Source organism: Crocodylus porosus, unplaced genomic scaffold (assembly GCF_001723895.1).
Source record: "Crocodylus porosus isolate Cpor-Errol unplaced genomic scaffold, CroPor_comp1, whole genome shotgun sequence".
Lineage (NCBI taxonomy): Eukaryota > Metazoa > Chordata > Crocodylia > Crocodylidae > Crocodylus > Crocodylus porosus.
Genome location: NW_017728921.1, coordinates 18232655 through 18259806, shown reverse-complemented (window position 1 = coordinate 18259806; position 27152 = coordinate 18232655). Strand labels below are relative to the sequence as shown.

At 51.5% G+C, this 27152-nt stretch overlaps 2 protein-coding genes across 4 annotated transcripts in view; one reads left to right on the top strand and one right to left on the bottom strand.

Annotated features, from left to right (window-relative positions):
* LIMK2 (LIM domain kinase 2) overlaps window positions 1-20776 on the top strand; it is a 34921-nt gene extending 14145 nt beyond the window's left edge. For all 3 annotated transcript variants that reach the window (XM_019539198.1, XM_019539200.1, XM_019539199.1), the window contains 14 exons: window positions 5013-5148; window positions 6583-6692; window positions 6980-7168; window positions 7682-7787; window positions 8588-8784; window positions 9558-9744; window positions 12845-12931; window positions 13777-13908; window positions 14210-14266; window positions 14446-14511; window positions 15378-15552; window positions 17805-17860; window positions 18830-18987; window positions 19233-20776. In XM_019539198.1, coding sequence (XP_019394743.1) covers window positions 5013-5148; window positions 6583-6692; window positions 6980-7168; window positions 7682-7787; window positions 8588-8784; window positions 9558-9744; window positions 12845-12931; window positions 13777-13908; window positions 14210-14266; window positions 14446-14511; window positions 15378-15552; window positions 17805-17860; window positions 18830-18987; window positions 19233-19389 — 1813 coding nt within the window. In that variant the 3' untranslated portion in view covers window positions 19390-20776. The remainder of the gene's footprint in view (window positions 1-5012; window positions 5149-6582; window positions 6693-6979; window positions 7169-7681; window positions 7788-8587; window positions 8785-9557; window positions 9745-12844; window positions 12932-13776; window positions 13909-14209; window positions 14267-14445; window positions 14512-15377; window positions 15553-17804; window positions 17861-18829; window positions 18988-19232) is intronic.
* Window positions 20777-21713: 937 nt separating this feature from the next.
* On the bottom strand, window positions 21714-27152 carry PIK3IP1 (phosphoinositide-3-kinase interacting protein 1; the record flags this gene model as incomplete). The annotated part of the gene is given in 7 exon segments (XM_019539403.1): window positions 21714-23312; window positions 24993-25071; window positions 25209-25397; window positions 26706-26749; window positions 26751-26817; window positions 26896-27012; window positions 27089-27152. Coding segments are annotated over 7 exon segments (768 nt in total), but the record flags the coding sequence as incomplete, so codon positions are not given.

The window sequence follows — 27152 nt, the reverse complement described above, 5'->3', positions numbered from 1 at the left end:
TACATAAAATCCCTTTCTGTATTTGAATGTCAGGCATATGGGCCCATTCAGATGTTTGAGAGCTCTAAGGGGCTTCAATTGCACTAGTACCTCGGTGTTAGGAAAGTGCTTTTAATGCTGTCCCTGCAACTGTGGTTTTGTTAGCCTGAGAGATCAGGGAGAACTTTGATTAAAACTACCTGTCTGAAAGCCACTTGAGGCTTGTGTCCCAGTTTCATCGGGCACCTGATACTGCCCTGTTCACACTGGCTTACCCAGCTCCACAGTATGGCTTTTAGAAATTCATTCCCCACCACTGGGTGGGGAGAGTAGCTAGCAGTAGTCTATGCATGTAATGTATACGTGTGTTGGCATACTGTCTGAAAGGTGCGTTTCTGTTGAGCCCAGGGGGTACCATGAGAAAACATACATGTGGAAGGAGAGCCTACCTCCCTTGTTTCCTAGTGTCTTTGCCATTGCCCTGGTAATCTCCAGGGTATTACACAATGTTCTTTTGTTGAGCTCTGAACGAGGAGGAGAAGCCAACCCTTTGGTTAGGGTTAAGGGGTATACTGTGTTTCCAATTGTTTCTCTCTAGGTGCCTCTTCTTCCCCTACCCTTGGAGATGTAAGTGCCACTCTTTTGAAGCCATCTTGGGTTTAACTGTTTAGCCTGACAGTCCAAGAGCAATTCCAATTAATAAACTCTTGAAGGGGGCCAGTCCTGTTGGTGTGGGCTTCTTTTCCATAAACAACCTGGCTTTCTTTAGGTGTAAAGGAGGTGGCTTGTCTGCCTTGTGAGTCAAAGGGTCAGGCATGTAGCAGCCTTCCCCCAAACCTGAGCATTCAGCAAGGGACAGGGATGCCTTCCACTCAGGACTCCTGCTGAGTTACAGAATGAAGCAGCCTTGGGGCCAAACGCTGCAAGGTGCAGATCTTCAGCAGATGGAACCTGTTTCTCCAACGTCTCGGAGAGGCTGAGGATAGGAGCTGCAGGGGCCATGGCAGGGTTTGCATAAGCAGCTTGTTCACGTGAGCCTGGGTCAGTTTGGGCAAAACCCAGCTCTTTCCTTCAGCTGCAAATGCTCCTGCTGTTTATCCCCATTCACTCTTGTGTGAAGCAGGGAAAAGAGCAGCCCCTCCTAGACAGCTGTTAAGGAACTCTATTGTGCTGCATGGCATCCTGTGGAGCAGCAGGGTTGTAGCTTCCTTGGATTCCCAGCAATGTTGCTCCTTTGGTAGAGCAACTTGAGGCTAGTCTTTTGTAGCTCTGACCTGCTCCCACCATGTTCTGAGCCTCTCCCTGCCCATGAGGCAGCTGAATCTGTGTAATGGCTTTGGCAGCTTGTGGCACAGCCCACAGCTGAGCCTCATTCACTTCCACCCCTTTGAGCTGCATTTCCAAGGTTACTGGAGAATGGGCATGCTTTTCAGGAATGTGTTGCTCTTTGGTCAGCCCAAGTGAGGGCAGAACGTCCCTTCCTAGGCCTCAGTGACCTGTGCAGAAGGTCCAGGGGTCTCCTCTGGAAGTCAGAATCCTGACAAGTGTGTGTGTGCTCAGAAAACTGTTCCACAAGAGCTAGCTGGTTATGTAGCTGTGCACAGTATTTTGCTGTACCTAGAGCTTGGAAACCTTCTACCGATGGTGTCCCAGATAGTGAGAGAAGAAGCAGTCAGAAATTCCTGTGGCTGTGATAGCAGAAGGCAGATTGCAAGGGGACATGAATGGTGCAGAGGATGGGCGTTTGTGGTTCCTGACGAATTGGCACGTTTCAGTTACTCTGAGCATGCAATGAGGAACAGATCCCCTGGGATCAAACATGTGCAGATCTTCCCATGGGCTTCCAACAGATGTGTGGGGTGAGAATGGATTTTTCCCCCCAGCTGGGTGTGAGGAGGGTGGGATGGAGTCGCTGTGAGAGAGTAGCCAATAAGTCCCTGCACTGGTGTCCTAGCTGGTTTGGCATAAGCCTAGAGATTTAGTTCTTGAGGTCTGTGCTAACTTCCATTCTGATTGCAATGGAGGGGAGATGGCAATATTTTTGCAGAGAGAGGGGGAGCCTCCTTTCTGTACATCTCCATACAGGGACTTAAAAATCATCTAGAAAAGGGTGCATACCTATAGCAGTGAAAGAGCCATTTGTGACTTCTGTGTAGACTCAAGAGAAACCTGATGCTGTCTTCTCTATTAGTCAAGGTGTGGTCAGTGGTAGTAAAAGGGGGTATCTTGTGGTATGGTGTTTAACAAGTTCTTTCTGCCAACAGTGACTCATGGGGCATTTAACAATGGCTTGTGTTTCTGACTTGTTGCACTTTGTTGCTCGTAGTGTTGCCTCATTGTTCTGGGTGGGGTTTTGAGCCCTTTAGCTGCTATCTTATCCTGTCCAGATTTGTTTAATCGCATAGCAAAGAGCTGACTGCTTGGAGTCTCCACCCCACTACACCTTCCCTTTACAATGGGTCTGCGGCCTTAGCAATACCAGAACTCTTATTTCCAGGTGGAAGCTGGTAACCAAACTGCTCTGATAATGAGACTGGGATGAAGGGGAAAGGCTAGGATGGGACCCATGGAAGTTGTTCAGGGAGCTGCGAACCATTGTCTGGAGGTATGGCCATGTGACCTCATTGAAACTGAGAATTAAGTAAGAAAAAACCCCAAGGTCATTAAATTTATGACCTTGGGGGTTGCTTGGGTAGGGTCCTAAAGTAGCAATGTAGATGGATAAGTCAGGGAAGGCCCTGCTGGCACTCTCCAATACTACACTCTTCCTGTCAAGTGCAGGTCTGATCAGGACTCCTTGTTGTCTGAAGATGTAATCTCTCTCTCTGCTCACGCTGGTACAGACATGCACAGGCAGTAGGAGAGATCTGAAGAATTGTATTTTTGCTCGTGTTGAGCCAGGTGTTCCAGCAGCGTGCTGATCTGCATCTCTGCTGCTCTCGTCCCCCACCCACCACTTGGATCTTTCAACCCAGGGCTGTTTACAACAAGGAAAGCCAAAGGGCACAAGCTGAAGGAAAGCCATGTTCTGCTGCCCCTCAGGGGTTGTGTGCATGCCATTAAGATGGTGTATTCTTTGCAATACCCTAAGGCCAGACGCTACAATATCAAATACATCCAGTCTCTATCCTCTTTAGGCAGCACCTATTACATGTTGTAGGACCCTGCAGTGAAGAATCCTTAAGGTTTCATGAATACTGTGAAAGTGAACTGTTTTGCAAGGAGTCCGTTCCCTTCCCTCCAGGGAAACAACAGTCAGTATCTTATAATTCAGTCACTTCCCTCAAACTGCACACGAACTGTTAAACAGCTTCACCTGGTCTTTCTGCAGCCACATGACATGGAGCAAACGGATTTCCGTGCTGGAGCAGAATCTGGGTCTCCTTTCTTTAATGCACATTCTCCTTTTACATCCCACATGCACAACACCCATGGCATAGCTGAGTCCATCCAAAGTTCACATTTTCATGGGGTGTTTCTGGCTGTAGTTATCTTGACAGATGACGTGATGCTGGAAGCTTTAAACCAGGAAGTGGGTGCCAGTAGCTTATATGGGGGTGGTAGGGGAGAGACTAGGGGCTCTAGTCATGTCACAAGGTAGGCCTCACACTTTCCAGGTGCCAGTCTGATCCCCTTCCTCTGCCCTGCTTTCTGCTCTCTGTTCTATCTGCTGCTGTGCCCTGCTCCCTCCCTGTTCTGCTGTGTGCCATGCAAAGGCTGCCTGTGTCACTTGTGGCATGCTTGCCTCTAGGAGAATGAGAACAGATCTCATCTCTCTATCCTCTTTCCCCTGTCCACTGCCAAGCTGAACTGGTGCCTGTTGTGCTGTGGAGCATTTGCAAAATCAGGCTACAATGACAAGCAGAGCGTAGGTAGCTTTTTGTTCAGTACCAGCCCACGTGAGAATGTATGCCATTACTAACGCTAAAGCCACCTTTGCTTTCCTCTTGGGCCTTAAGAGGGCAAGTCATGTTGGCAAGGCCGTTATCAATGTAATGCTTTGAACTTTTGTTAATCATCACTGATCTGCCTGTTGTTCCACATTTTCAAGCTGGTGGCTCACCTCGGAGCCAGTCTTGCTCCTCTGGTTGGTGAGGGCTGACAGCGTGCTGCTGTGAGCTGGAGGAAGGATTCAGCTTGAATTTTTCAGCAGCCTGACCATGTTAGCAGTGGAGTCCCATTGAGACCTCGTAGCTGGATGCAGCTGTACCACCGCATGGCAAACCCTCCCTTAGCCTATGAACCACATGAAGATAGAGCAGCAGTGTCCTTAGCACCACATGTGGGGCTCAGAGTCAGACCCATTCATGATTTTGCTGCAGGTCCCCTTTGTGACATGTCATATAGTCCGTACTTGATGTGCCAGAGGCTAGTATCTGAACGGCTTAGAAACCTGTGGAAGTAAGGACTCCTGCTTTCCTTGTTGTCCATTACCAATGTAGAAGGAAATGCTACAGCTTGGGAGGGAGGGACATGAGTGTTAAAGGGAAAAAGGTCTTGTAAAGCTAGTTACTGAAAGGGTAGTTCTGGAGTAGCCCTTTAGGAGTGGGTCCAGTGTACTGAGCAGAGCTGGTCCCCATTTGCCTCTGCGGTGGGAGCGCTCCAGGAAAGAGATCCTGCCGTTCTTGTGCTTGTTGGAGATTCTGCCACGTGATTTGCCCCTCACGAGTCCACCAGGGGGGCATGGGGCAGCAGCTCTGACTGGAAGGGTGTTATCCTGCTACGCCAGGGTCTGACCAGGGTACAAGTAATGACATGTTGCTAAGCCTCTTTAACGAAAAGGCAGCACAGACCACAGGTTTGTGGTGTCACCGAAGTGGGGAAGCTAGGTGTCATCTTAAAGTAGATGCATTTTAAGTCAAGACCTAACGAGCAGCAGCACTGTTACTCAAAGCATTGGGAGCTGGATTCCTACACGGTCAAGTGTGTCCTTTCTTTGGGGCAACTTTTATGGGGCAGTTGGAGGGAAACCTGCTACTCTCAGCAGTTCATGAGACTGCCAGCTGTAGTCGTGTCCCTTTGTCTTCTTCCAGGTGCTCCGAATGTCAAGACCCCCTCACTAACTGGTACTATGAGAAGGATGGGAAGCTGTATTGTCACAAAGACTACTGGGGGAAATTTGGGGAATCCTGCCATGGCTGCTCTCTGCTGATGACTGGACCTGTAATGGTAAGACCTCTGCAGGCCTCTTTTTCCCAGTCCCTTGTGGAGTTCCTGTCAGTCATGTACTTGCTGCCTACAGAAAATTGGGTGGGAGCCATTGAGTTGGTGGTTAAGAATGTGCAGTAGCTCTTCATCTCAAAGGGATGCTGATTAGTCTTCACTTAGGCCTGTGAAGCAAGGAACTGAGGAAAAGTGCTTTATGCTTCGATTCCAAGGTTGTGCTTCAAGTGAAAGCAGTGGGGTCTTGGACTCTACTCCTGTAGCTCAAAACCAAACTGTGGGGTAATATTCTTGCTCTTTGCCTTTTGGGGGAGGTTCCTTCTGTCAAATTTCAGTCCTGGACAAGATGTTTCCAAAATTGCCCAACAAATGGTTAAATGTCTTCCCGTACCCTCTAGTGGCTCTGCGTAGCCCTGCAATCCCTCAGGCTTTCTGAAGTGTTGAAGTACTGTTGGCATGCCCAAAACACAACTCAGCATTGCTCTGCCAAACTGTACTGTACTTGTGTGTCTGAGTCATCTCAGTCCTGATTGAAACATGACGGGTACTTGAGGTGGGGTCTGAATAAAAGCAGTTCTGGCCAACAAACCCTAGTCCAGGGGCAGAGGTGGCGTCTGCTAGTGAAAATAATGCAGATAAAGTCTCACTACTAATTAAAACTGTTGACAAAATAAAACCAACAGGGCAAGCTCCCTCAGGAAGTCCTTCAGGCCATGGAGTATGAACAAATCAATGTGGTTTGGATTTTGGGGTTTTTGGGGTTTTTTTTTAAAGCACAGTATTCCCTAAGACCCACATCTGCTTTCTGGCTGCTGCCTGCAGAAATATCTGAATCTTATGTGTTGGGGTAACCATCTTGCAAATCTGTCAGTTCAGGCTGGTCCAGTAACTCAGCCAGAAGCTTAATCTCATTCTCGTACCAAAATGCTGCCTGATGGTTGCCAAAATTTGCACGAGTGCAAAGACCACACCTGCTACTTTGTATGCTGGCCTGCTGGTTACAGAACAGTGGGCACATCTACAAGTTCATTAGTTCATAGTAATTATTGAGCATTGAATTTAGTACTTGCTTAAGGAAGTACTAACTAAATGCACAGTAACTAGAGTTACTGTGTAGTAGTGCTGGTGCATGGGTTTTTAGTGATGCTTACTGTGCAGTAGGGTGTTAGCATAGGTTTGTCCTGACACACTACTGCATGGTGTTATTAGACTACTGTGCATTAAGCATCTCATGTAGATGCACCCAGTGTGTTGTAACATGGCCCTGAGCAGGAGGCTCAGGAACCGTGGGAGGGGTTGACAGCCCCCTATCTAGTATAAGGATATTGCTTAGTCTCAGACTCTGTGAATGTAACATCAGCAGAAGGTACAGTCTAGCTTCCCCGGTTTCCTTCTAACTGGACCCCTGCTTGATCAGACCTCCTTTGCTTCTCCATGTAGGTAGCTGGAGAATACAAGTACCATCCAGAATGCTTTGCTTGCATGAGCTGCAAGGTGATCATTGAAGATGGAGACACATATGCACTGGTGCAGCACTCCACTCTCTACTGGTAAGATGAGACATGTGAAGCTCCGTACTTTGCTGCCAGAATGATACTGTGCATGCCGTTGCCTGTTGTACCTCTAAGCCACCTTCCTTCTTCTGCCTGGTGGCTCAGTTTGGCTTCACTACCAGAGGGAAACTTGCAATCTCATTTCTAGGGCCTAAGGCACGTTGCGTGGGACAATTGATGGCTGCTGAGAATGAGAGTTTAGTTCTCATTTTTTGGGAGCAATAGGACCCATGCATGCAGGGAAGGGATAAGATGGACCAAAGTGATTCTTTGCTTTTTCCTAGTGGAAAGTGTCATAACCAGATTGTGTTGGCACCGATGATAGAGAAACACTCTACAGAATCACTGCGTGAGCAGCTGCCATACACACTGACCCTCATCTCCATGCCTGCAGCCACTGATGGGAAGAGAGGATTTTCAGTGTCTGTCGAAGGGGGTTGCTCCAGTTATGCTGCCAGTGTCCAGGTGAAAGAGTGAGTATGAGGAGGCCATAGTGGCTGTGCTGGGTACCTGTATGTCTGTATAGCGGGAGCCAAGCAAGGGAAGTGAGAGTCTTTAATTGCCAAGGTAGAATCTCATGATCATAGCAGCCTGAGTGTGTGTTGGCTGGTCACTGTTGTGTCATCTTGTATGCTTTTGGCTAGCTTGGGAGGTAACCACTCAGTTTGGGGTCCTCCACTGTCTGTCTGTAAGATCGCTTAGGATGTTTATTGTGGTATCAGAAAAGCTAGTGACCTTCCCCAAGTCTGCTGTTTACTTCCCTCTCATCTCTGTACACGAAGAGAGGATCCTCATTACGCTAGCTTAGACACTAGCACCACAAAACAATTGTCATTGAAACTTAACATTCATCAACAAATCAATGTCACTTCATGTCCGAATCCCATCAAAGAAGAGAATGCTTCTTGGGGAGCAGAGCTCTATTCATCCTTCGTGATCAGTGTTTAGACTGAGGAGTTTTCCAGCATGATTTTCCTTACATTTAGAGTCAATGGACTGCACATTAGCCCAAATGTCCGAAACGCCATACATCCTGGAGACCGGATCCTGGAAATCAATGGGGCCCCCATTCGCACATTGCAAGTAGAGGAGGTGAGTCTTGTTTGGAGTCCAGCTTTCTTCTACCTCAGCATTCTTCCTTCTCTTCCCTGCGAGAGCCTTTGTTGTCCCTCCATTTGAAGCCAGAGTCTGTGAAGGTGAAAATAGCAGCTGGGAGACAGTGGTTTGAAAGAAGCTCAGAGTAAGCTGGGGTCAGTCAGGAATCCGGAAGGTGGTAGCCTGGAGATGAGGTGGGTGCTTGACCAAGCCACTGAAATGCAGGCAGTTCGTGTGTATCATGAGGCAGACCTGGTTTTAAGGAACTGCTGATCAGTCATAGTCAGATACAGAACTTAATAATCTTTTGTTTGGTGTCTGGGTTTGCTGGGTTCACTTTTCCCAGTGAATTGCTTGCAGTGTGAACCAGAAGCTGTCAGTGCATGGTTAGACCACCCTTGTGTTCACAAAACAAGGGAATTTTGTCCACTTTTGGCATTAGCAGAGACTTTGAACCATTCCCTTCCCTCCCCACTTTGTGGACAGAGTAGTGGCTCTGCATGCTGATCTTGGGGTAGCTTTGTCAGTCTCTGAGCTGTCTGCCAGCAATGGACAGGATGGAATCTCAGGTGCAGCTTTTGGCTGCGTTGCAGAAAAAGAGAGTTTGGTTTCGTGGAGCTAATCAGAGCAGGGGAGGCTCTCTCTATAGTGAGGCGCTCTCTTGTGAGCCTGAATGTTTGTCAGCCAGAGCTCTGGAGCGACCTGACTCAAGCAGTCTGTGGAGGGTGTCTATCTGGCTTCATGCTTGGAGTAGTCCTTCTCCTATGCTATCACCCTGCCCCTGGCTTTGATTGCAGGTAGAGGCCCTGATCCGCAGGACAAGCCAGACACTGCAGCTGCTGATCGAACATGACCCTGTCTCCCAGCGACTGGACAGACTGCGGCTGGACTCTCGGCTCCCAGTCCACATCAAAACTCCCATTTCCCCTCGTCCCATTTCCTCTTTGGATATCAAGGAGAACCTGGAAGGAACGCTGCGCCGGCGCTCCCTCAGGTGCAGAACCCAGGGAGAATGGCCTCCCAGCTAGTGCCTCTCGAGCCAGAGTGCCAGGCCCTCTAGAAGCTGCCCCACTTCAATAACCTGAGGGTGCAGCACCCTGCTTATAGCTCCTGTCCAGTTGCTCGTGTTTAGCCAACTCTGGAGCCTGGCTAAGTGCCTGGTGATGCAGTAAGTCCAATCTTTATAGGAACTGTTGCTTCAGCCAGTGGGGGCCCTCTGGTTCCCTTTGCAATCCTTTCCCCTTCAGGCTGCCAGGTGCAGTAATAGTGATTTGTCATTACAAAAGCTTAATGAGGGACTGTAAAAATTGTGACCTCTTAGCAACAGAAGCCTGAAAGGTCCAGTTTCTGAGGGATGTGACTGTGCCCTGCTAAGAGAGGCCTGGGACTTCAGCTCTAGAAAACCCTCCCTTCCCAGCCTGGGTAAACCCCACTCTGCTGTCCTTACCTTGTGCACACTGCAGTTTAGGCGAGTCTCTCCCTGACACCTGAGCCCTCACTTGGAATTAGAAGTAGCTTCTCATATGAGGTAGTGCCACTGATTAGGTGGAAGCCACAACCTTTAATGTTAATTGATGTGTGGGTGGGAAAGCACTGAGGCTGCTCTGACCATATCTGGTAACCGTGTGGGTGGGTATGTGCTATAAGACCTTCCAGGTTAGGAGGTTTCACAGTTCTGCAGAGCTTGATGGCTGCCATTGCCCTGGGTTTAGAGTAAGTGACTTCCTCAGCAGCGTCCTAGATCTTCTGATATGCTCTACTCCTCAGGAGAAGCAACAGCATTTCTAAGTCTCCTGGTCCCAGCTCCCCGAAAGAGCCCCTCATTCTGAGTCGAGACATCAGTCGCTCTGAATCCCTGCGCTCTTCCTCCAGCTATTCCCAACAGATCTTCCGGCCTTGTGATCTGATCCATGGTGAAGTACTGGGGAAAGGATTCTTTGGACAAGCGATTAAGGTGAGTGGGGCAAACCTGGAGGCCTGTGCTTGACTGTAGCTTACAAAAACCTGAAAACACCACAGCAAATCCCAAGTGACTTTTCCTCTCTTCTCTGTCATGCTCTGGTTCTTGGAACTTAACTAGCTCTTCTGTTCTCTTTCGTTCACTTAACTTGAATGTAGCTACTGTGAGAGATGGGTAAGACTTTGTTGGAGGGTTTCTCTGCAGCCTTGCTTGTATATCAGCCTAGTATACTGCATGTGGCTGTATCTGGTTAGCCCTCCCATGTGTGGGTCAAACCTGCAGAAGGAGCGAAGGGAGGAGTCCTCATCATTGCATGATGCATTGTCTTTATAAAGATGCCCACTCAACTTCCAAATCCATTTTTGGATTTGTTTATGTTTATTGATATTGGTTATTTCCTTCAATGAAAGATACTTCTGGGCAGCTTACTTGTCAAGGAGTGAGCACTATCTTCCTCTGCTTCATCCTGTGTAGCAGTTCATATACTCTACTACTCCTGCAGTAATCTGCTGTACTCTGTTGGGAATATGAGTGCTTTGTAACCTAGACTGCGCTGTTTTCAGTCCTTGGTATATGGTACCTGTACTAATGGGCATATCTTTCTTCTTCTCTGCTCATAGACAAATATTAGGCCAGGTAAGCAAAACTGTTTTTGTCTGCAGCATGTTTTCCCATCTACATCTCCATAGAGTTACAGCTCAGAAGCGTTTTCCCTCTGCTCCACTGGCTAATGGTGGTCCCATTTTGATGCATGCGCTGAAGAAACCCCCTCATTGAGATCCATAATTGCACTAGTCTTATTTAGTGTAATTGATGCAGCAACTTATGAATTCCACATAGCTTCCTTTCACCTCCTGTCAGTGTGCTTTTCCAATGTCTTCTGGCTGGAAGGTGTGTTGTGTCTTGACATGCTGCTAATGTTTGGATGCTTTACTTAGGATGGGAGGATTGGGAGGGACAATGTGTGTGTGTTAGGCACCCTGTCTTGGGCTTTCAACCTAACGCAGAATAATGCCAGGTTCTTCAAGGTTGTATACAGTATGCAAGTGTAGGGGTCTTTCCAATAGAGCATGGCTTTTCAAACTCTGGACCAGTGGTCCCTTTCCAGGCTGGCATTTGTTTTACAATTCCTCTCCCTGAGACCAGAGGAAAACTTTTATAGTTTTAAAGTTCTGGAAGTGACTTACTTTGAAACTTCACAAAGATACAAAGACGGTTCCCTCCATGTGATGGGGACATCTGTCTTGTGAATAGATATTTTGAGACTGAACTTGGGGAAATGGTTGCTTTTGACTCTTTCAGTTGTCAGTTGTACATTCTTGATGATGTGAAACCTGACTGATAAGAGGAGGGCAGTGGGATTAGACATTTTTAAGTTTTCTGCAGCTTTGCAAAGGCTTGGTTGAGTGAGGGTGGTGGATTCACCCTTCTCCCTTTGGGTCAGCAGAATAGTCTTGTAGGTGGGTCTTGTGTTTCCTTAGATGTTGAGGTAGAAGGTCTGGAGAGATTCTCCTGGGTTTTACAGTCAGCATAAAGTCTGAAACCCAAAAACTATAGTTTCTTTTGAGCTTCAGATGGGAGGCTGTGTGGGACTCCGTATTCAACCCACTCCTGCCCTGCCTTGTGAAAACCCTGCCTACTCTTGCATGTTTTCCTTTAATTGTATCCCTTTCCCATCTGCAGTGACTTTCATTCCCATTTCAGTTTGGCACCAGGGAGAGGCTTCCTCCCATAGATGGGTCAGCTGGGCTCTATAGAATCCTGTTTCATTTCCATCCATAGCTTCTGTGGATGGAAGCAGCTGCTCTGTGCATGGTCAGGACATTTATCTTCTACTCCTGGAGAGAAGATGGTTGTTGAGGTATCCAGAGATCCTGGCAGAGTTGAGTGATCCACCTAAACAAGTGGTGCTCAACTTCTTGGTGGCATGTGCTGGATGATTGGCATGGGCCTGACTGGGGTTAGCATGCCAGCACCAGGCCCCATGCTGCCCACCTCTGCCCTCCACGGTCAGACTGGGGCCTGTGCTACCTTCAGCTCTGTGCTGCAGGATTGGCTCGCATACCACTTCTAGCAAATGCTCTTACCGCTCCCTGCTACCAAATTCTCAGACTTGCGGGGAACTCTGCAGGCTGGATGCCATGGTTCTGCAGGCCAAGCACCCCAACTTAAGACCAGCAAGGGAAGAAGGTCTGCAGGGTAACTTGCCCTGTGATTCTTCAGAGTTAGGGTGGTATTTTACCTTGGAGATCTGCCATTTTCTGAGTTTGAGGCTTTTGCTGGATAATGCGGTGCAATAAAGCCATGAAGTAGTGGGTGGGGCTGATGGCTCTTAGGAAATACCTGGCAGAGTTTTTTGGGGCACCTAAGACCCTGTGATGCCATGAGACTTGTAGATGCATCTTGCCTGCCAGTGCTTTGGGAACCTTGTGGCAGACTGCAGTATGGGAACTTGATCAGCACTTGTCTGGACTAAACAGCCTGTGCCTCCCGGTACAGCCTAGCAAAAGAGCAAGTCTTTGACACATTGAGCAGAAACCAGAAGGCATCAAGGAATCTGGGGAACTTGGGATGAATTGCTTAGCTGCTCAGCCTGCCTCACAGAGTGTCACTGGGAATGTTGCTAGTACAGTTTAAAGCTGATAGGCCTTGTATATCATGCTGTATACATGCCTAATGGTGTCTGTGCAGTCTTGCATGAAAATTCCAGGCACGTAGGAGTGCAGAGCTAATGCTAGTAGCTGAGGCTGTAGCATCCTCCAGAGCACAGCCACATTCTGTGCTGGTTGAAGAGGATCACCTACTGAAGATTTAGGTGGCCATATGGCATAGCCCTTAGACAGGCCCTGAGTTGTTTGTGCCCATTTATCACTTCTGGAACCCTTTTATTTTATTTTATTTTTTTGGCAAACCTTTTGTTTTCAGAGCAGTTCCCATAACTCCTTGGATCCTGCCTGAATGGCCTCTTCTCTCCATCTCCTCACTTTGGTCCTACGCCCTTGTGTCCCAATGCTTTGGGAAGCTGTGCATGAAAGCATCAGATCTCCACAATCCCTAGTCTTTTTCTTGCAGAAACAGTGTCTGTCTCCAACAGGTGACTCACAAAGCAACAGGGAAAGTGATGGTGATGAAGGAGCTGATTCGCTGTGATGAAGAAACACAGAAGACTTTTTTGACGGAGGTAGGAGCAAGGTCTTGCATGAGGACAACCGAGCCAGTGCTTCCCACCGGGTTGGTTGCCCACCTCCCTGCTCCCATTGGCATCCCGATCCTGGAGTAACATGTTGGTAATCCTGCAGGCACCAGGACTGCTAAGAGGGGAAAGATTATGTGAGAGGGAGAACACATTTGGCCAGATGCTTGCCACCATTAAATATGACTAATTTAAAATAAAAGCAGACATAGATTAGACTCCCAGTTCATTAATTTTCCATGCTAAAAGGCACTTCTTTAGCCTAACAGGCTGGGCAGTGTTTTAGTGTAAGTGTACTGGCCTTGTCCCCCAAGGTTTCACAGCTAGTGTTGTGGCACAGAAATATTAATGGGAAGCTCAGACCTGATTGGTGTGCAGTTTATAATATATGCGAGAGGGATTCTTGACCTGTTCCCTTGGTGCCTGCTTGCCAAGTTTCCAAAGTCAGGCTTTGCTTGTGAATGCAAGCAACAGGGCAGCAGAGTCTGAGAGGTCCCTTCCAATCCTGTGTTCCATGCTCTAAAGGCAGCCTCCAGTTCATCCTAATGCTTCCCTTCCAGCTACAAGCACATGCCAGCTGTACTGCAGAAGTCCTGTTCCTTGTGCTGTAACCAGGGCTTGGTGCACTCTCCTGGAATATTGGGAATGGGCCAGTTTGCTAAAAGAATGAAGGGGCAGGAGGGGATCCAATACCTCGAGACTGGGCTTGGTGGAAGTGTAACGTTTTGCCAGCAACCCCTGGAATGGAACAATTCCCCTTGCCCCCCAGGTGAGGATGCAAAATTTTAGTTGGGCCCACTCCGTCTCAGGCTGGGGTGTTTGTGTCTACACAGGTGAAAGTGATGCGCAGCCTGGATCACCCCAACGTCCTGAAATTCATTGGTGTGCTGTACAAGGACAAGAAGTTGAACCTCCTCACCGAGTACATCGATGGCGGGACACTGAAAGACTTTCTCCGCAATGCGGTGAGTGCCTTCCTGGGTGTCCTGACCAATTTCCAGCCAGGGTGAAACGCTGCCTGCACCTGCACAGCGTTGAATTCAGATGGCCTATCCTGCAGGAGCTCAGCAGTTCAGGCCTTGGCTTCTCCGTCTCCCCTTGGAAGCCAGTTCCCCTGAAGCAGGTGGAAGCTGTCCCTCCTCTAACCGGCCCTTGGAGAAAGCACCTCACTCTGCAGGGCTGTGTTATGTTTCCCAGATGTTTATTCCCTGTAAAAGGCTGGCACCACCTGGCTGATGTGACCACTGAAGGTTCCTTGTCTTGCAGGACCCATTTCCCTGGCAGCAGAAAGTCAGCTTCGCCAAAGGAATTGCCTCAGGAATGGTGAGCCAGATCCCTTTGATTGGGAGAGCAGCAAACTGCCAGGGGTTACAGCTAACACATGTGGCAGTGCGATCTGTAATGGGCTGAAGAAGCTTTACAATAGGCAGGGGTGTACGATACATGCTGAGGGCTGTGTTCATGGGATACCTGCTAATGCCATTCTCTTTCCTCTGTTTCAGGCCTACTTGCACTCTATGTGCATCATTCACAGAGACCTGAACTCTCATAACTGCCTGATCAAACTGGTGAGTTGTGCCCTGAAGTCTGGTCCCATCTCCTATCCTCTGTCTGACTTTTTTCCTGTTAAGCTTCTCTCTGCAGCAGCTATACATCTTGCTCTCTCTGTACAAATCCAGGACTATCCCTTATGCAGTTGTATAGCATTTCTGTTAGGCTGGGTTTATGCCCCAGGCAGTCAGGCTGCACCTGGGAAGGACTGTTGCACAGTCTGCTTATCTGGCTTTCACCTTTTCCTCCGTCCCACCCCTGATGAACTGTTTCCCTGTGCTTCTCCACCCTGTACTGCTCTAGAGCTGTTCACACCTGCCACTCTGCAGTTGCTGCTGTTCTTTCGGTTCTACCGTGCACCGTGTTCACTTCTGTCTGAGATCCATAGGGGCACTCTGCATAGTACTGTATCCATGGAACCTCACCTATGAGTTTTGTGTCTTCGGCCCTGTCTGCATGTTCACTTAGCCAGAATATTGGCTGAGCCGAATGGCTTCAAACCCCACAATCAGATCTGGGCAGAGTGAGTTTCCTGGGAAAGACTTCTGGCTAGAATGAGACAAACTGGATGGAAAAAGCCAAATGTGTTAGCAACCGTGGTCAGGTTTAAATGACCAGTTAGATAACTCCCTTGCCTGCTTGTTGGACTCTTTCTTCCTTGTCCACAGGGTCCCCTCTCCCTTCTTTTCCCCACTTCAGTCAGCAGGCTCACTTGTTTACTCCACTCAACCACTTAGCTGAAGGAGGCTTCCTCACAGATACTGCTTTTGCAGTGCTCTCATATGCAGTCTACACATATTGTGTTTCCTGGCACTTTGCTAATGGGCTACTCTGGGGAGGAGCTGAGAGCACTCAGTTACATGTGATTAAATCCCTTGGGTAGGACAAGACCATTGTGGTTGCTGACTTTGGTCTCTCTCGGCTGATTGTGGAAGAGAGGAAGAAACCCACCTTGGAGAAGCCATCAGCCAAGAAACGCACCCTGCGCAAGAGCGACAGGAAGAAGCGCTACACTGTGGTGGGGAATCCGTACTGGATGGCCCCGGAGATGCTGAATGGTAAGCTGCCCCTGCTGGAGCAGGTGCTGGGTCACTCCAGGCATGAGGTAGAGCTTATAGAAATAGCAGAAGTTCTGGCTGTTGACAGTACTTAAAATTGTTAGCTGCCTAGAGCCTCAGATCTGCTGAGGAGTTAGCTGATTTCAAACATGCAGATATGCTGGCCCATCTCTGCTTTGTGTCTCAGTCCTGGTGAGTTCCTGTTGCCTCCCATGTTCCTGGCAGCTCCTCCCTGCTGGCTGCCAAAGGCAGTGGTACTAAACTTGCTCCGATTCCAGATTTTGGTGACAGCAATGGAGACTTGGAGAATGGGACCTGACCTTAGTCGGATCAAATATACTGGTGTGTCTCTGTTCTGATCATGAGCTAGTGAACTTCATAGTCACAGCGAGCAGGTCTGTAGTCAGAGCTGTCCTCTAGCTTGTTAGACAGGCCCAGAGGGGACATGAGGGGCAGCCACCTGTGACTGGGTTCTCCCAGGCCTCAGGGTGAGGAGGAGAATAACTGGCTGAGGGCAGATCTTTGGCACAGGGGCTTGACATGTGTTAAGAGCAGGCATGGATTCCTGATGGGATGGTCTGCCCATGCAAGACCTGGAGGAACATAGTCATCTCAAACTTCTCTAGGTAACTGAGCCAGCTTATGACAAGGCTACAGCAGGAAGACAACCAGCCATCAAAGCCCAGCAAGGGAAAACAAGGAACTACTTATGTTCCAGGCAATATGCCTTGATTTCCTTTGACAGCAGCTGTTCTGGTGTCCTGGGAAAGGAACTGCTCTGGGTTACAGCCTTGCATCTTCTTCTCCATCCTCGTTCTATTTTCTGGCTGCTTGGTGCCACCTTACCTGTGCCCCTGCTCCTCCCCTGAGGTCTGTGTGGTGGGGGCCTTTTGGAGCAGGGCAAATCCTTAACCACTCTAGTGAGGCAGAAGAGAGGAGATGTTGGCATGCTAAGTTGCATGTACTTGGCACCTGCCAAGAGAATGATGGCCCATGAAACACAGTAGAGCTTACCCTGATACTGCATCCTGAGGGGAGGCAGGGCTGCTTCATTCACAGAGGTGGGCTGGGCCCTGCCATAATGCCAGGCTTGGCTGGGGAGGCAGAAGCCCCACAATATGCAGGCTGCTCTCGCCAGCCTGCTGAACACTCTGTTGGCTGAGACCTGCTTTCTCTGCCTCGGAGCATTTCTGTCTGCAGAATTTAGTGCCTTTGCAATCCGTGCTGCAGTACTGGGCATTCATCTTCCTCTGCAGACAGCTCTTCGTCAGTGACTGATGATTAATGTGCAGGGGCAGCAGGTCTCCAGGGCTGATGCCAGCAGCTGCTTGCTTTTTTCTGAACCAGGGTGTCCCTTCTCCCAAGCCCCCCTGGAAGCAGGCTGTATCACAGACCTTCTTGAAATACACGGAAGATGCAAGGTGGGCGCCCTGAGCTAGGTAGCCACAGAATAGCTATGGTAGTGGAAGCTTTTGTTCCAGTCCTCTGTGCATCCTGTCCCATGTGCTTGGTAGGAAGGTAGTTCAGGTTCCAAGGTTCATCCCATTCTCACCCTGTCTGCCTAAGGCCAGTAAGATGCCAGTTATAGAGATGACTCTTGTCATAATCAAAGCCACCATGCAGCCACTGGATGTTAGTTGTAGGTCCCTGGCCACTGAGGATGGATTCAAGTGCCCTAAAAATGCAGCTCTGCCTCTTGGCCATCTACTGTGTCACAGAAATTGCCACAGAGACCCTTCACCTTTTGCTGGCTAACTCTGCTGCCTGGAATCCTCTAGTAAGTGGCCTCCCTCTGCCCAGTGGTGGATGCTCCCCACCTCCTGCAGTGGCTTCCAGAAGGCTGGGCGCTAGTAAGTGAGTTTGTTGTCTGAAATAAAAAACAGCTGCCGTCGATGATGGACAACAGGCTAATGGCTGCTCTGGTAGACCAGGACCCCCTTGCTGGCAGGGAGGGTCCCATCCTAGCAGGGATGAGGGCTTAGCTCTGCAGAACATCCCCTGAGCGTATCTGTGAGCAGGGCAGTCTCCCTTCCATCGTCATTGGGATGCTGCTGAAAGTGAAGGGTGCTGCCTGCATAGAAAGAACAGCTGCACCGAGCACCTCAGACCCCTTGCTGGCCTGGCTGCCTCTGCCCAGAGCACTAATTTGTGTTCTGCTGATCAGCGCCTGGGCTGCTATGCTGTGAGTGCCAGGCAGATTACCTGTCCCTGAGACTGCCAACTCATGAGGCCTCCTGTGTTGTCTCCTGCAGGGCAGAGCTATGATGAGACCGTGGACATTTTCTCCTTTGGGATTGTTCTCTGTGAGGTAAGGCCAGGCTGCACAGAGCTGGTCTCGTGGGGTGTTTTTGAAAGCTGTTTGTTCCTGCAGCCTGTCCCATTCCTGTTCCTGTTCTGTCTTCTCTGCCCCAGGCGTTAGGGGAGGCAGCTCTGTGTGGCTGAGCCTGGGGCTTCTGGCACAGCTGCACTGGAACTGGGACCAGAACTTGGAGTTTTTCCTGCCTCCCCCATCTCCTCACTCTCCATAGGCAGAGGGATGAGGGGGTCTCTGCCATAACCCCTTGGTCCAGTGGTAGAGCTCCCTCCCTGTGCCTGGGAGCCAGAGCTGGGGAGGGGATGGGACTAGCTGGCTTGCTTTAGTGCAAAGACCTCAGAAATCCATTAATACTTTCCAGCCAGAGGGCACTGAGAGCTGAGAGTCCTCTTCCCTCTCTCTCTCTGTTGCGACTTTAATTTGCCCGCAGCAGGGAGACCCCGGAGCTGGGGATGCTTGCTCCTGCCATGTATTTTGGGATAAGTAGGGCTTTGCAGTGACCTCCCCCCTCAACCTTTGAGCCAGATGGCGTAGAGGGGCTTGTGGCAGCCTGACAAATAGCTGAAGAGGGGACCATTCTCCCATGGGTAGGGGGATTTAATCATTGAGGACAGCATGTATGCACTGCTCTTTGCCTGCCTGTGCTAGGACATTGAGACTGTCCTAGGACATTGAGACTGTCCTGTCCTTGCTGGCAGCGATCCCCTAGGGAGGAAGTGGGCTTGGCCTGCCCTTCACCTGCCATAGGAGATGTACTGCCAGGCTCAGCTGGCACTTTGGGGTGGGTGTGGTCCCTGGGTTGCTGTGGATGCTCTGCTTGCTCTATCAGGTAACCGGCTCTATTCTAGGGCAGGTGCTGGTGCCATCCTACCTCACCCTCTTGTTGCTGGTCACTAATGCTTCCCTGGGGTCTACTACCCTCTTGGGAGCACCAGAGAGTAAGTGGCTTCCTTCTCTCTCCAGATCATAGGGCAGGTGTATGCTGACCCCGACTGCCTCCCTCGCACACTGGATTTCGGCCTCAATGTCAAGCTGTTTTGGGAGAAGTTTGTCCCTGCTGACTGCCCCCCAGCCTTCTTCCCGCTGGCTGCCATTTGCTGCCGACTGGAGCCGGAGAGCAGGTGGGCTGTGGGTTGGCATGGGTGGACGTAGCTCTGTCCAAGTGCCATACCTCAGGATGGCCATAGAGGGAGGGCATTCTCATGCTCCTGTGCTGGGGCTAGTATTGGCAGGGGGTGCAGGCCTGTATCCCTGACCATGTGGGCGTGGACCTGCGGGGGGGTGCTCCTCTGCATGCAGCGTTCCCATCCCACTGAACCAGCCCTGGTGTTGCTGCCCACTCGTGTGTTGTTGCTCTTATTCCTAGGCCTCCATTTTCAAAGCTGGAGGATTCCTTTGAAGCCCTCTCACTGTACCTGGGGGAGCTGGGCATCCCCCTCCCATCTGAGCTGGAGGAGCTAGACCACAATGTGAACGTGCAGTATGGGCTGAGCCGTGACAAGCTGCCAGCAAACAGCACCTAGGCAACCTGTCCTGCTGTGGGTGCTACTTCCAGTGGCCCCTGTGTGAGCAGCAGGTAGGGAGAGGCACTTCAGCTACTTCCAGGGCATTCAAGGGCACCACGCCACATACTTGCTGCATCGCCTCCCTTGTGACACCTGTGTGCTCTCTTTCCTCGGCCTCCGGGTTTGCCGCAGATTGATGACACGTCTTGGAAGTGTAAGGGACCATGTCCTGCCAGCCGCACTGAGGAGGTTGCTCCATACATGCTCCAGGCCCCCCCATCCTCATTGCTGTGGTGCATTGAACTTGACACTTGACTGTAAGCTGTGAAATCATCCTGGCCTCTCTGCCAGGAAGGGAGTTGCTGTAGGAAGCCTCCTTTGTTAGGAACTGCATTTCTGGGCTAGCCCCTGGCAGGCCCCCACCCCGGACCACTCTGCATGGGAGACCTGTTGAATTCACTACAGTTGAGAGTGCAGCTCTGCCCGGCTGCCTTGCTTCCACCCAGTGTGCACTGGCGATGCTTCAGAGCTGCCCCCAGGCTGGGAACTTGGCTCCTTGTGGAGAAGCTCCAGGAACTGGAGCACTTCTATTGCAGTGGCCACCTGTGGGTAACTCTAGTGTCTTTTCACACCCCCTGCAAATACCTCAAAGAGCCATTTGGAAACACTACAGCCAAGCTCTCCTCTGCCACAGGATGCAGCTGAAGCTGAGCTAAGATAGGGCCAGCAACAGGCCATTAGTGTGAGCTGCTCAGGCGCCACCTTCCTCTGAATCAGTCTGCACTACTACCTTTCAAGTCCTAACCCCTGTGAAATGCAATACAACTGGGAGTGCATTCATTGTTACCCCCCAGCGCAGAGCATGGCCCAATACTCCCATCAGTTCCCTCATGCCCTGACCAAGCAGGGTGCAGCCACAACCCAGCTGAGCCAGTGCAGTTGTTGAGGCTTTTGGAAAGGGGACATGACCTCTTGCTTTAACTTCACCTTCCTATAGAAGGAGCTCCTGCAGATGCTGGCTGCAGACCAGCTCCAGTGCTGCTGCCCCCTTGACTTCTACCTGCTGCTTGTGCTGGGAGCGGGTGTCACTTGGATCCCTGCAGGGGCTAGAACATGGTGTGAAATCCTGTGTGGAGCAGATGTGGCTGCCAGCACTGAGCGTCTGGTTGTGCTCTAGAAACGGTAGGGCCTTCCCTGCCGCCTGTCGGGGGAGGCCTGTGGCTGGGTCCAGGGGGTTTTGGGCATTCTGAGAGCGCTGGTCCTCTGCTCCTCCCGCGCTGGACTGTGAGGGGGAGCTCAAAGGAGGGCAACTTGAGTGCTTTGTGGGTAGGAACATGAACTGTGTGACTTCAACGGTTGTTCTTTGACTAAATTAAAAGCAATAAATGTACCCTGTGGAACCATGGCTCTGTCTCCTTTCTCAAGTTTTTATGACTAAGAGGAGGTGCTGCTGGGCACCTGGCCCTCTAGTTCAGCAGGGCACACATGCCAGGGGAATCCTGCTATTTGAGAAGGTACTTGAGAAAAAGGCATGGAGCAAGCTGGGTGCCCTTGTGCCTGGCCTGAGCAATACCCTGACCTCAAACTTACCGTATTCAGTAGAACAGACCAAAGTGAAGACGGCTTCTCTGAAGCCTGCCCAGCACAGTGCTGCCTATGAGCTGTGATGGGCTTCTGAGCAACCCTCAGCACGTTACTTTAAAAGGGACTAATGACACCGTGCTCCTCCGCATCTTGAGATGTACAGCTGGAAAGTGCTTTCTAGAGGGAGATCAAAATCCAGGTGTGGCTATAACAGCTGAGAAGCTGGCTCTGCTGCTGGCTCCTGGTCTCTTCCACTGTAGCCTCCCGACTTGTTCAGTGCCTGCATCAGCCTCTCCAAGCAGAGCCAGAGGCTGGGGCTTGACCCCGAGCAGCAGTAAAACAGAATCCCTTGCATCAGAGGAAGAAAGGACAAAGATGGATGAAGTCATCCCTCTGGGGGCCAACCTGCTTAGTCACCACCCTTGGCCTGGGCTGGAGCTGCAGGCAGCTGCTTTTCAGGAACACGGCTCTTCTAAAATGGGACCGTGCCAGCATCCACAGCATCACCATCCCAAGGGACTGCATCCCCCCAAGGGCTGGGTTCTGCTTAGGGTTGGGCTGGCTCCTTTGCATTGGCCCTGCTGGGGAAGAGTAGCCATGAAAAGGCCAACCAGCAAACTAGTCTGCTGCTGGCTGGCATGGGGTAGCAGGCCTCAGCTGGCCAGCTCGCCCCCTCAAGGACAGCCAGCTGCTGCTCCTGGTGCCCCTCAGTCACAGCATCACTGCTTATCAGTAAGTTCAGGCACTACAGTTCACACTGCCTTTCATTCTCTGTTAAGCTTTAATACAAGGTGGCACAATCTGCCCCATCTCGTACTCATGAGGTATTTAAAACATTTACAAAGTAATGGTATTCAAAGGCAGTAAAAATAACCAAGCTTCATTATTTTTCCCTTTTTGAAATAAACATTGACACTAAAACCTTTGCTGTTACATGCTGCGTTTCTTCCACCCTCAGTTGTCACACAGATGGCTAGGAGAGCTTACGATGGCTTGAACCCTGTAGGCTGGCAATGGCTGCAACTCTGCTTAGCTCTTTGTAGGTGTTCAGGGGAGTTTATCACCTAACTACCCCCTCAATTCCCAGAAACCAAAGGCCTTCGGCCATTAAAGGAGATTGGGTAGCAACTCCCCTATCAACCTGCCTGTCAGCTTTTGCTGCATAGATATGGGAGGCTGGTACAGGAGCCAAAGCCCAGGTCACCAATCCTGCAACACAGCTTTGTGTCGTGCTCTGCTTGCAAGCAGGTTTGCTGAGTGCTTGCTGTGCTGGTTTTTGCTTTCTTGCTGAGTTCACACTGCAGCTGGCTTCAGCACCGTCAGGAAACACAGCCCTTGGAAAATCTGACAGGAATTCAGAAACAGCTACAGCCCCTTGGTACAGGCACCCAGGGCTTGGCGTGGTTTCTGCTTGCCCTGCTCCTGTCCTTTGGCTTTCTTGATCCAAGTGCTTTGGCAGGAGTCCCAGCAGACAGCCCATATAGACTCTTGAGTATCGGGAAAACCCACACAGGAGAGTGGGAACATGTCCTTGGCCCTGGAAGACCTTGATTTGTTTTGAGTATTGTGGGGAAATCTGTTCCCAGAAAGCTACTGGAGCTAAACATTGCCCTAGGCCCAAATACCTTCTGCTGCCAGATAAGCTGTTGCCTTCTGTTTAACTGCTGCCTGTTCAAATGACCTCTAGCTCTCTCAGGGTGGGGGGAACCTCAGTGTGACCCAACCACAGGACAGGGGAAGGCCTTGTCCCAGCTACCACCCTTGAAAGGGAACCACTTTATTTCAAGTCTCCATCATCTCTGAGTCGGGGCAAAGGTTTCCCCCTTAGGATGCCAGGCTGAAATGCAAGTAACAGCGTGCACTGTTCCCCACAGGACAGGAACAGTGAAGAGGAAGCCAAGACCATGCGAGGGTAATGGAATCTGGGGCCCATGGCAGGCCTGGCCTCTCGCTCCAAAGAGAAAGGAACGGAGCCGTTGGAAGCCACCTGGTGCTTCCCCAGCCCCTGCCGTGCCGCATCTGCAAGTCCCGTCTATCCCTGGCATTCACCAAAAATAAAACAAAACACAAACGGGTCCCATGTCCCCATGTGGGAGCCCAGGGGCTGGAACTGTGGTAGGTCCAACTTGTGTTGCTGTGGCATGGCTGCTCAGGCCCCGGGAGTGCCTGCCTGGCCCATGAGGGGCGCATTGCCATCCTGCGTCTCCTCCACAGGTGTCTGGTTGGTGTGTACCTCAATTGTCTTCTCATCCACCAGCTCACAGACGGGATTGGTGAAAGCAGAGAGTGGCAGCATGATGCGCTGCATTTCCCGCTCCTGAGCCTCCTGTTCCTGCTGTGCCTTCAGATCTCTCCTCCTGCACAGGAAGCAAAGGATCCTGAGAGCCAGTCGGTGCACAGGGAGGTGCTGCTGTTGTAACCCCTGCAAGCCTTTGCTGTAAATGTGGATGGGCTGGACTTCCCTTCAGCCCCTGCTATCACACCAGGCTCTGGTCTTGGTGGCACCAGAGCCAGGGAGTAGGCAAGCTCCCCTCTCTGCCCAGGCTTCTTCCTGCAGTAGTAGCAGTAGGGAGGGCTCAGGGTGGATGTGAAACCAACCCTCCTGTGTTGCTGCAGTGGAGCAGCCTCCCAGCCTGAAGAGCTGACAGGGTGGAGGGGGCCTGAGGTTCTGGTCACCACGCTGGCAGCATCTCCCTTAGAGCTCGGTGCTGCCTTGAATCAGACCTAGTGGGAAGAAGGATTCTTGTGCTGCAGCCTATGGTAACCCCCTCCCTGCACTCCTGCTCTCCAAGTCTGTTATTTAAAGGATGTGTCCTAGCTTGGGAAAGGGCTTGTTCTGCTGGACTGTGGTCAAGTGTGACGCAATCTGCACAACGGTGAGCGCCACAAGGCAAGCTCCAGCAAACTGGTGGGAGCCTCCATACAACCCAATGCCCTTCCCTGTCTTTACTTCAGCTCCTTCAGTTACGCTGGTTACGCTGCTCTGGAGCTTCCTACAAGCCCTTCCCCGAGGATTTCCCTGCTCTCTGGAATACAGTGGAGGCTGACTGACAGTCCCTTGAAAAGTCTGTTTCCGAAGAGGATTCTGTAACCCAGACTAATAGAGGGGCCGAGACCTGCAGTAATGACTGTGCCACTGAAAGGTCCAGACTCCACTGGTGTCACTGGCAACTGCACACGCCCAGCAGAATGAAGCCTGAGCACACTGACGGACCTGGGAGCTCTGCGAGCACTGGTGAGTTGAAGCTTTTCCTTAGCCCCTGGCCACCTGTTCTGGTCAAATGGTGGTGGCAGACAGAGCTGAGCAGGAGGGTGGCTGCCTGGACCTGGAGAGGCTCCAGTCCTTACCCAAGAGCCCACAACCACCAAGCAGTGAGGGGAGCTCTACAGGGCAGGACCTGGGCTCCTAGGAACATGGCAGTTGGCTAGAGCCGACTGCTTGGGTAAAGGGTATTATGCAGAGGGGATAATCCCTCCCTGCCGCTCTAGCATGTCTAGACAGATTCAAGCATCCCAGGCTTAGGTTGTCCCTGACAGGGTGAGGAAGCCTGAGATCTGTATGAAGCACTTCTGTTCTCTGAAGATAGCACAGAGGCTGAGCTACAGCTCTAGTAGTTAGGCAGCCACTCAATTATCTGGCTGAATGCCTTGCTTTAAGGTCTTATCCTGCTAGGTCCCGAGTAGCTGTAGCTCCCAGGATCAAGTGCCATGGGAATTGCAATGACAGCCCCATAATGGTGAAGCACAGGCAGCAGGAGGCCCCTTTCCCCACCCCCAGGCACTGTGCTTAGCAACCGCAGCATGAGCATGGCAGTGAGATTTCCTAGGTTATAGAAAATTCTCACTGTAGAAATGGTAACAACTCCATTGGACACTATGGAGCACAGTGGTAGCATCTCAAGCATGGCCTTCTCTGGCTCTGGGATGGCAGCAATACCTGGCTCAGTCCCTAGTTATTTAAATGTGGTCCTTTGGAGTTCTGACTGGTGCCACAAGTGACAACCACACAAGCTCCCAGGAGCTGAGGAGTCACTCACCTTTTCCAGAAGAAGCCCACGACAATGCCAGCTCCAATTGAAATGATTATCACCATCATGATAATCCCCAGCACTTTTCCTGTTGGGGGAAGGGAGAAGAGAAGAACAGGCAAAGTGAGGAACAAGGCAGCACTTTAGCCTCTAGAGGCAGCATTCTGTGGGTCTTGGTGGTGGTACCCTGGGAGCCAGGGGGTGGTTGAAGGCAGTCATACACACCTAGGGTCCCCAGGTCCTCCTTCTCCTTGGACTTCATCCGGACTCTCTGACTGATCCCAATGACAGGCTGTACAGCAGCTGCCTCACTGCGTGATGGCAAAGTATCAGCAGATTCAAACACCTGGTCCATCTCCTGAGCAACCTCAGCTCCATCTGTAGGGATCTGAACTGCTATGGAAGTGGTGGCTGTTAAGAAGGAAAAATAGATCAGCATAAACCAGTTATTTTAAAGTGATGTGCCTAGTAAACGAGGCAGGAAACAGTTTCAGACTCAGAACTGGGGACCTTGAGCGACCTTCACGCTGATAAACTCTCACACTTCCTCTTAGGTGTTGCTATGGCTGCTCCCCCGGAAGGAGAGTGTGGTCTAGCCCCCTGCACTTCTACTGCTGCTGGCAGTCAAAGGCAGTAATCAAACAAAGAGCCAACCCCCAATCCAGGCAGAGAGCAGAGGTGAGGCTGAAACCCGGGTGTCTCGATGTTCTGCAGAGCAGTATTTGAAGGGCCACCCAGGAACTCCATGCATCTCTACAGTTCAAGATACAGAGAAAAGTCAAGGCGCTCTGAACAGAAATGAGCAAGATGATCAATAGCTCCATCTTCTGCTCTCTCAGGAACCCTCCCTTCTTTCTTGCTCTGTTTTATTCCCTCTTACCTCAATCTTCCTAATGCAGATAGGAGGCCTTGGCAGAGGGAGCTGCCTCCCCCACCCCTTTCCAGCCAGCTACTGAACAGCACTCCCTGAAGACCGAACCGTGATATGATGGGAAAGGGAAGGCAAGACGAATTCACAGGGGTCACTGCAGTAGGGCACGGCTTTGCACAGGGACTTTGGAGGTGCAGAGCCCAGGCTGGCCATTGGGAAGAGAAGCAGTGGGAAAGACCTGGCAGGCAGGCAGGTTTCTCCCAACAAAATGGCAGCACTGCTGGCACCACAGCCATCACGTAGCACGGTGCTGAAGGGCTGGTTATCGCGGCCTAAGGGAACTGACGGCTTTGAATAAAAACCCTCCAAAAGGAAACACATGGCCTGCTTTGTTCTTACGGAGGTGCAGCCAAGGCAAGGAAGACTAGGATGACTGGGGGAAGGCCAGCATCCCCCTCCTGCCTTGGGATGGGGGAGCTATGGGCAAAGACAGTGCAGCCAGACGAGCGTAGGCTGTCCTGGGAACGGGGCAGGTGGATGCAACTGGGGGCGCAGACCAGCCTGTGCTGCGGCTGCTGAAGCGCTGCCTACGAACCAGTTTACCCACTACCGCTCCGCTACAGTTTGAGATGCAGGTGAGGGGTGGCTCCCAGGTGCTGACAACCGACCTGCAGCTCCAAGCCAGGCAGGGAGAAGGCGGCAGGGGCTGGGCGGGCTTCCCGGAGGGGGGGTTGGTGGGCGGAGCCGGAGGGGATGCGCCTGGCCCCGCCCCGGGTGACGTCAGCTGTTTACACCCCAGGTTCGCGGGGCTGGGTGACATCACCCCTAGAACGGGCAGCCCGAGCCTTGGAGACAGCGCGGGCCAATCGCGACGCAGGGGGAGGGGCCCGGCCCGGCCGCGCACGTAGCACCAGGGCGCCGCGGCGCCGTCCGGGTTGCGGCAGCTGCTGTGGTTCTCGGACACTGCGGGGCAGGAGGGGGAGGGTCAGCGTCAGGGTCAGTCCGCGCCGCGGGGTCCCGCCCGGCCGAGCCCGCACGTACCGGTGAGCAGCGCGGCGCCGGAGCCGCGCTGCACGTCCAGCCAGTTGAGGCACGGGGCGCCGCCGGCCGCGCGCTGGTGGCCGCCGCGGTACGAGACGCCGGAGCCGCGGACGCACTCTGCGGAGAGAGGAGAAGCGCCGCCGGTCATCGCGCCCCGGCTGCCCCCGGCCCGGCCCCGCCGCAGCTCACCCACCTTCGGCGGCTCGGGCAGCGGCCGCTAGCGCGCCCCACTGCCCCGGCCCGGCGGCGCGGGCGAT